At 34.9% G+C, this 9625-nt stretch overlaps 1 protein-coding gene across 1 annotated transcript; it reads left to right on the top strand.

Annotated features, from left to right (window-relative positions):
- The first annotated feature begins 2412 nt into the window (after window positions 1-2412).
- On the top strand, window positions 2413-7483 carry LOC121222118 (uncharacterized). The gene is made up of 3 exons (XM_041102037.1): window positions 2413-3155; window positions 3735-4370; window positions 7294-7483. Exons 1-3 carry the CDS (start codon window positions 2413-2415, stop codon window positions 7481-7483), a joined length of 1569 nt encoding a protein of 522 aa, XP_040957971.1.
- The last annotated feature ends 2142 nt before the right edge of the window (window positions 7484-9625 follow it).

The raw sequence follows: 9625 nt of genomic DNA, 5'->3' as shown, positions 1-9625 counted from the left end.
GAGTTTGATGGGGAGATCGTAAAGTTTAATGTGTACGACGCCATTAGCCATCCAAGTGAAATTTTGAGTGTAAATCGTATCGACATAATTAACTATTTGGTGGCAGAGAATTTTGAGTCAATTTATGGAGATAATTCTGAACTTGATAAAATTGAATTTGTTAATCAGCTATTATCTCCAAATACTAAACTGTTACCTTCTGTTATACAGGCACCAGAGTTGGAGTTGAAACCGTTTCTTGAGCATCTAAAATATGTATTTTTGGGGAAAGGTAATACCCTACCAGTCATAATCTCCAATAGACTCTCCACACATGAAGAGGAAAGTTTGGTTCATATATTAAAAAGTCATAAGGAGGCGATCGGCTGGACCATTGCAGACTTAAAAGGGGTAAGCCTTTTAACGTGCACACACAGGATCTACTTGGAGGAAGACACGAAACCGAGGCGAGAGGCACAAAGACGACTGATGCGGTCATTGAAAGCACCAAAAATATCCTATCCCTAATAAATAATGAAAAAGAATAGTAAAAGGGAAGTAGGGTCAAGTCCTTAAGGACTGGACTTGCAAAATATCTTGTTCCGTGAAATCCCAAACAGAATCTTGCCCAAGAAAACTTGCGTGCCTAAAAAAATAAAATAAGAAAATAACAGAATTAAATGTTTGGATTTGAAAACGAAAAATAAAATAAAAGAAATTTAAGAATATTGAATCGAAAATTAGAGAAATTAAAAATAGAATTGAGAGAAAGGAAATTCTTATGGGAGATTCCAGCCTCCAGTTGTCTCGTTCCGCCTTGGATTCAATCCTCAGCTTTTAGATGATCCTTCCCAAACCGAATAAGCCAGTTATAGTGGAAGAGGACGCCTACGACCACCAGCTCCAAGGATTTAGACTTACGATTTGGTGGAACCTGACTCTAGCCAACAATCGCTTTTGTGGGATCGTCTTATGCTAGATCAACGCTTCTCAATGGCGAATCCCACGCCATTTTGTCTCTTGGGCTCGCCAACCTCTGATGCAGTAAGCTAACGAACCGACTGTGCAACCTTCCCAAAACATACAAAACGACCGCCTTTGCATACGTTGAAAAGCTTACTTCTTAAGGGACTTGGACGGAAGCGTCAACCCCGTAGTGGGGAGAAACGATGAATACTCAGCGAGGAGCCTAAGTATAGATTCTAAGCCTCATGAACCCTTTTAGGGATTTTTGACAACCTTCGGCTAGATGGGTTTAGTGGCTCATAGTTGTGATAGAAAAGAAAATAAATAAAATAAAAATTGAGATTTTATTAAAAAGAAATATGAGAAGAACAAAAGCCTACACTTTTTGGGAGAAAGTGTTTTCAGAAAAATATATGGGATCCCCTTTTGAGTCACTTCACCCCCTATTTATAGTGCTAGGGGAGATAGTCTAATCCTACTTAAATTCCTAAAAGATAAATACATTTAATTGAAGATAAATAAAGATAAAATAAAATCCTAAAAATAATCCTTAATAATTATCTCAATATTAATTATCCTAATATAATTAAAATAGAGTTTAATAGAATAAAATCTCTTATTTTTGCATTTCAACCCTTGTGTCCTCCATGCTTGCACCTTTGGCACCAACTTTTCCTTGTGTCGCACATTGGCCCATTTTATCTCTAAATTCACGCTTTTGGCCCTTAATTTTAATTTTGCCTCAAATTTAGTCCCTATGAGATAAAAGATCATAAATAGCTCAAATTAGCAGGATCATACTCAGAATAAATACATAATTAATACATAAAAATACGTTATTCTAGAGTGTTATCAACTGCTAAATCCGAATATGATGGAGGTAGTAAAAAAAGAAGTAATCAAGCTTCTGGACCCTGACGTAATTTACCCTATTTCTGACAGTAGGTGGGTAAGTCCGGTTCAAGTCGTGCCCAAGAAAACGGGCGTGACAGTAAAGAAAAATGCTGAAGGTGACTTGGTACCTACCCGAGTACAAAATGGGTGGCGCGTTGCATTGATTACAGGAAGTTGAACTCATACACTAGAAAAGATCATTTCCCTCTTGCTTTTATAGATCAAATGCTTGAAAGATTAGCCGGAAAAACTCACTTTTGTTGTCTTGATGGATACTCAGATTTCTTTCAAATTCCAGTCACATCAGAGGACCAAGAAAAGACCACTTTTACATGCCCATTCGGTACATTTGCGTACAGAAGGATGCCATTCGGTCTTTGCAATGCGCCGGCCACCTTCCAAAGATGCATGATAAGTATATTTTCTGAATATGTAGAAAAAATTATTGAAGTCTTTATGGATGATTTTACTGTATATGGGAGTTGTTTTGATGAATGCCTTAAAAACCTAACGATAATTCTGAGTAGGTGCATAGAATTTAATCTTGTCTTGAATTATGAAAAGTGTCATTTTATGGTAGACAAGAGTTTAATTCTGGGTCATGTTGTTTCATCTAAAGGAATTGAGGTCGATAAGGCCAAAATTGATATTATAAATTCTTTGCCTTATCCCTTCACTGTGAGGGAAATTCGTTCTTTCCTTGGCCATGCAGGGTTTTACAGGCGCTTCATAAAAAACTTCTCGAAGGTAGCTGAATCACTGTGTGAGTTGTTGCAGAAGGATAAGAAATTTGAGTTTGGCCCAAAATGTAAGGAGGCATTTGATACACTCAAGCAAAAGTTAGTCTCCGCTCCTATAGTGCAACCACCTGATTGGAATGAAATTATGTGCGATGCCAGCGAGTGCAGTGTAGGAGCCGTGTTGGGGCAAAGGATAGACAAAGAATCACATGTCATATGTTATGCCTCAAAAACCCTAGATGCTGCGCAGAGCAACTACACCACTACGGAAAAAGAACTCTTAGCCATTGTATTTACTTTAGATAAATTTTTACCTTATTTATTGAGATCTAAAGTAATTATTTTTTCTGATCATGCAGCACTCAGGTACTTGATTGTGAAGAAGGAAGCAAAACCGAGGTTCATTAGGTGGATTTTACTGCTCCAAGAATTTGACATCGAGATTCGAGACAAAAGGGGATACGAGAATTTAGTGGCTGACCACTTAAACAGAATAAAAGTACCTTTTGACGACATTCCTATTAAGGAAGAATTCCCTGATGAGAGCCTATCTTCAACCGAGGTACGTCTCCCATGGTATGCCGATATAGTAAACTTTCTAGCCACAGGATCATTACCCACTGAGTTAGCACGTTCTGTAAGGGACAAGCTTAGACGCGACGCTCGATATTACATTTGGGATGACCCATGCTTGTGGAAACACTGTTCAGACCAGATAATATGAAGATGTGTTCCAGAAACTGAGGTAACTTCTATCCTTAATTTTTGTCATGCTGAAGCTTACGGAGGTCACTTTGGCCCTAAGCGGACCGCTCATAAGGTGTTAGGATGTGGGCTATATTGGCCCACAATTTTTCGAGACGCATATAACTTCTGTAAGTCTTGCGATAGGTGCCAACATACAGGTAACATCACTAAACGAAATCAAATGTCCCTTTCCCCGATTCATGTATGCGAAATCTTTGATGTATGGGGCATCGATTTCATGGGCCCATTTATTTCTTCATTTGGTAATTTATATATAATTCTTGCAATAGACTATGTTTCTAAGTGGATAGAAGCAAAGCCTACTCACAATGATAATGTCAAAACTGCTATGAAGTTTTTAAAGCGAACTATTTTTTCCAGGTTTGGCACACCTTGAGCCCTAATTAGTGATCGTGGCACCCATTTTTATAATAAGGTCATGGAGGCATTGTTGGCAAAATACGGAGTCCACCATCGTATAGCTACGGCTTACCATCCCCAAACGAACGGTCAAGCTGAGGTCTCAAACAGGGAAATCAAGACTATTTTAGAGAAAATAGTTCGTCCTAACCGAAAGGATTGGAGCCTTCGGCTAAATGACGCACTTTGGGCCTATCGAACTGTGTATAAGGGATCGATTGGTATGACCCCGTATCGACTTATTTTTGGTAAAGCTTGCCACATTCCTGTCGAATTGGAACATAAAGCCTATTGGGTTGTTCGACAGTGTAACATGGAGTTAGAACCCGCAGGAAAGGCAAGGAAATTAGACATCCAAGAGTTAAAAGAAATTCGCAATGATGCTTATGAAAATGCTCACATTTATAAAGACAAAACAAAGTTGTTTCACGATAAGAGAATAGCTCAGAAGCATTTTTCGATAGGACAAAAAGTTTTACTTTATAATTCCGTGTTAAAGTTATTCCCAGGTAAGCTTCGATCACGATGGCAAGGACCTTTTATTGTTACTCAAGTGTTCACACATGGAGCGATTGAAATAGAGAGTGAAGAATCTGGAAAGCGGTTCGTAGTCAATGGCCAGCGGTTGAAGTCATTTTATGAGAATTTTCAAGCTCACACGGTTGAGAAAATCCATTTGGAACCACCATAGAACCAATAACGGCGTCGAGCTAACGACGTTAAACAAGCGCTTGTTGGGAGGCAACCCAATTTTTATTTTATTTTTTATTTTTCTTTATTTTCTTTATTACTTTATTTTCTTTTATTTTACTTATTTGGATATTAATAAATTTTTCTTCTTTTGCTTAGATAAAACAGAGCGAAAATGCAAAGAAAACCGTTGAGCAACGCTTAAAGCGCATTGAGGCCTGACTTGAAACTTTTGGCCAGCAACTTACCAAGCTCATTGCCATCATTTGTGATCGACAGTAACAACACGAGGAGTTTTTCTAAACTTTTCTACCTATTTATTTCTTTTCGTCCACATCGAGGACAATGTGCTTTAAGTAGGGAGGAGGTACTCTTCGTTATCACTATCATTTTCTGTTGTGATTTTGGTTGTTGCTGTGATTATTTTTGGCTGGTGTTGCTGCTTGAGGTTCCATTTTGTCCATATTTTTTTTAGAATCTCCTGCCGCTTTTCATGCCCAAGATTTTTACCAAGAATTGCATACTGTTTGACCTACAAGCATGATTCTTATTTTCTAAGAAAATTACGAATTTTCCATAATTGATATCATCTCCACTGTTTTATTCTTATTGGACTAAAAATAATTGTGATTTATAAAGTTAACTTTATCTTGCTTTTCGTAAAATTGATCAAGTTTAAATACAAAGTGGACACTTAATATGTTTGCATGCTAAAATATGTTGATGACTATTAAGGTAATTACTGAAACTTATTTTTGACACTTGATTATTATTATTTCTCTAAAGTCCTCATAAAAAAAAGTTATTATTAAAATGTCATTTAATGTTTCCGTGGTTATGAGTGCAGCTTAAAAACGTTACTGACTGAGTAACCGGGGTAGGGTGCTTGGGTTGTCATCCTATTTCGCGTCAAAAGGTTGTGTGACGTGTTAGGTAAAACTCCGCTAACCGGAATTAATTTTTAAGAACATGTTGGGTTGAGTAACCGGGGTGGGGTATGCTTGGCTGTCATCTCTCTTCGCGTCAAAAGGTTTGATGTGTTCTTAAGAAAAATTATAATAAATTAGGAGTTTGCTGGGCTGAGTAACCGGGGTGGGGTGCTTGGCTGTCATCTCTCTTCGCGTCAAAAGGTTCAGTATATTCCTAAAGCATAAAAAAAGAGAAAAAAATAATAATTTGGGGACTAAAGGAGGAAACAAATAGAGTGTCTTGGTAGGTTTGGTAACTTACCTAATTTTCATTAAATAATTCAAGTTGATTCTAATTTTTGTGTGTATTAATTGGAAAACTTTTTCTGTTTTACTTAAAGCAAGCTTAGAGTTCACTTTATTTTTCATATGCATTTTTGATTGATTTTTATAAAACTTTGGAGTTTTATTTCTTTTATGGCAGAATCTAATTTTTACAGTAGATAGGAACCATACTTGAGGGCAAGCATGGGCTAAGTAGGGGGATTTGATAACACTCTAGAATAACGTATTTTTATGTATTAATTATGTATTTATTCTGAGTATGATCCTGCTAATTTGAGCTATTTATGATCTTTTATCTCATAGGGACTAAATTTGAGGCAAAAGTAAAATTAAGGGCCAAAAGCGTGAATTTAGAGATAAAATGGGCCAATGTGCGACACAAGGAAAAGTTGGTGCCAAAGGTGCAAGCATGGAGGACACAAGGGTTGAAATGCAAAAATAAGAGATTTTATTCTATTAAACTCTATTTTAATTATATTAGGATAATTAATATTGAGATAATTATTAAGGATTATTTTTAGGATTTTATTTTATCTTTATTTATCTTCAATTAAATGTATTTATCTTTTAGGAATTTAAGTAGGATTAGGCTATCTCCCCTAACACTATAAATAGGGGGTGAAGTGACTCAAAAGGGGATCCCATATATTTTTCTGAAAACACTCTCTCCCAAAAAGTGTAGGCTTTTGTTCTTCTCATATTTCTTTTTAATAAAATCTCAATTTTTATTTTATTTATTTTCTTTTCTATCACAACCATGAGCCACTAAACCCATCTAGCCGAAGGTTGTCAAAAATCCCCAAAAGGGTTCATGAGGCTTAGAATCTATACTTAGGCTCCTCGCTGAGTATTCATCGTTTCTCCCCACTACGGGGTTGACGCTTCCGTCCAAGTCCCTTAAGAAGTAAGCTTTTCAACGTATGCAAAGGCGGTCGTTTTGTATGTTTTGGGAAGGTTGCACAGTCAGTTCGTTAGCTTACTGCATCAGAGGTTGGCGAGCCCAAGAGACAAAATGGCGTGGGATTCGCCATTGAGAAGCGTTGATCTAGCATAAGACGATCCCACAAAAGCGATTGTTGGCTAAAGTCAGGTTCCACCAAATCGTAAGTCTAAATCCTTGGAGCTGGTGGTCGTAGGCGTCCTCTTCCACTATAACTGGCTTATTCGGTTTGGGAAGGATCATCTAAAAGCCGACGATTGAACCCAAGGTGGAACGAGACAACTGGAGGCTGGAATCTCCCATAAGAATTTCCTTTCTCTCAATTCTATTTTTAATTTCTCTAATTTTCGATTCAATATTCTTAAATTTCTTTTATTTTATTTTTCGTTTTCAAATCCAAACATTTAATTCTGTTATTTTTTTATTTTATTTTTTTTAGGCACGCAAGTTTTCTTGGGCAAGATTCTGTTTGGGATTTCACGGAACAAGATATTTTGCAAGTCCAGTCCTTAAGGATTTGACCCTACTTCCCTTTTACTATTCTTTTTCATTATTTATTAGGGATATGATATTTTTGGTGCTTTCAACGACCGCATCAAATTTGGATGTCACTTCTCCACTGCAAGCTGAGCGTTGTTGATCATATCTGGTAGGCTCTCATTAGCTTGGAACGAGGGTATCGCAAAGTACTACTCGAAACTGATAATATGCAAGCAGCTCATATGCTTAATAGTAGTGATGAAGATGATAATAGCATTGCTCTAGTACGCATCATCAGGAAGTTACAAGATCGTCAATGGGACTTCAGCACTGAGTATGCTTACAAGGAGAGATATGTTGCTGTAGACAACTAGGCACATATGAGATCTGTTCCTTATTACGATTTATGCTTCCTTCGTGAAGAACGTGATGATTACATAGTAAACAAGTATCTTAGATTAAGAAATAAAATTATTTTGGGAATAAAATTTTATAACTACCTTAGTTTAGGGAAAAGAAAAACTCATTAAATATTAATTACTATCAACACTTTAAATGGTTGGAAAGAAAAAAATATGAAAAAACAAATCCTAATTGCTTTTATAGATTTTTTATTGGAAGTATTTAGGATTTACTCCATGAGAAAAAGGGTAAACTATACAAATAGTCACTCAATTTTCATAAATATTCATTTTAAGCACCAAATAAAAAGTTTGCATTTTAGGCTCCAAAGTTAAGATTTGTTTTCGTTTTGGTCACTATGGGTATAAGGAGTAATGAAAATCCAAGTTGGCATTCCAATTAATTTTTTTAATTTTCCACGTAATTAATAAATATAATTTATAATTTTCACCCAATTTAAAAAATTTCCAGTTAGGCATTTGTTTTCACCCATCTATGGAATGTCAGCTTGGACCCTATCCATAGTGATAAAAATGAAATCAGATCCAAATTTTGGTTCCTAAAATGTAAACATTTTATTTTGAATTTTGGATGACTACATGTGATATAAGCTCATGCTAAAGAGATAAAGATGAGAGAAAATAAATCATTATCATAATTATATTTTCTAATTTCTAGGTTTCTTTTATTTTTTGAAGCATCATCATGAAAAATGATTTTTTAAAAAAAAAATAGAAGATATCAAATTGAATCTATCATTAAACACCCCTCTAACTTATGCCAATATGATTTAAATACATTTAATTAAAGTTCTAGAGTTGAGTTTTGAATACTTATTTTTCAAAATTATTATTCTTTTGAAGTTTTGGATATTTTATTCTTATAAATATGATCATAATTAATTTAAAATAAGGTTAAATATAACATTAATATTTAAATTTGTTCACTTCTCCCAAATTGGTAATTATGAATTTTTTTATTCAAATTGATACTTCAACTTTTTTTCCTTCCACTATTTTAGCATCTAAATCTAACTGCGTTAATTTTTTACTAACATATATACCAGTAAATACCAGTGTAACTAACGGTGTCGGATAAGTTGTTACATTTACGACTTTCCGAAGATCCATCTACCAAAAAATTCTGACAGTTTTTTCTCTTCAAGCTTTACCCCATGGAAACCATGAAATTTCAAGCCCCTCAGTATGAGTTTGTCCTCGGTTGGTATTCCATTTCCAATACCTTCCATCCTTGTCACCTCCAATACTCGAACTCGACAGTTCAACACAATCTGACACTGGACACGAATCAGATCTGGCGAAACTGAATGGAAAAGATCAAAAGGAGGATAGACAAAGGAAAAGAAAATAAAAAATGATGGCGAAATCCCCCAACGGTCATCTGCAGTAACAGAGTAGAAGATGTACTCGTGACTTTACTTTTAGTTCCTAGGGTTTTGTTTTCTGGGTACAAAACTTTTTTGAGCATTTAATTTTTTTGGTTGTTGAAGAAGACATTTTTGCTTTTCTTCCCTCAAAAGATGTCTTATGAATAGATAAAATGAAAGAGTTGTTCAAAGGGAAAAAAAAAACGAAAGAGATAGAAGTGAGGTAGAAGATGATGGTGACAGGAATAATATTTAAAGAAAAAATGAAAGAAAAAAATAATTAAAACAATAATTTTTCAAGAAAAATGAAAGAAAAAAATACTTCGTTTGGTTTGCAGCCAAAGAGGATGACAGGTGACAGCACGTAAATGGCTAGTACTGCCACATGAACAAAAAATTGACACCTTTAAGTTCAAGTACTAAATTAGTGGAAAAAAAAAGATTTGAGTACTAATTAGAGACAAAAAAAAATTATAGGTACCAATATGGGAGAAATATATAATTTTGAGTACTAATTTTATATTTAACTTAAAATATATCAATCCATGGTAATTATTTAAAAAAATATATAGACATATAATAATTTTACTTTGATTTTTAAAATAAAAAACTCCTCGATAATAAAAAATTATACATCTATATTTATCGAATCAAATTTAATACTTTCGAGCAAAAATAAATTACTAGTGTTGATTTGTTTGTTGTAAATTAAGTTGCAATTAAATAA

The sequence above is a fragment of the Gossypium hirsutum genome, chromosome D10, assembly GCF_007990345.1.
Source record: "Gossypium hirsutum isolate 1008001.06 chromosome D10, Gossypium_hirsutum_v2.1, whole genome shotgun sequence".
NCBI classification, from domain to species: Eukaryota; Viridiplantae; Streptophyta; class Magnoliopsida; order Malvales; family Malvaceae; genus Gossypium; species Gossypium hirsutum.
This window is presented reverse-complemented; position numbering and strand designations above follow the sequence as displayed.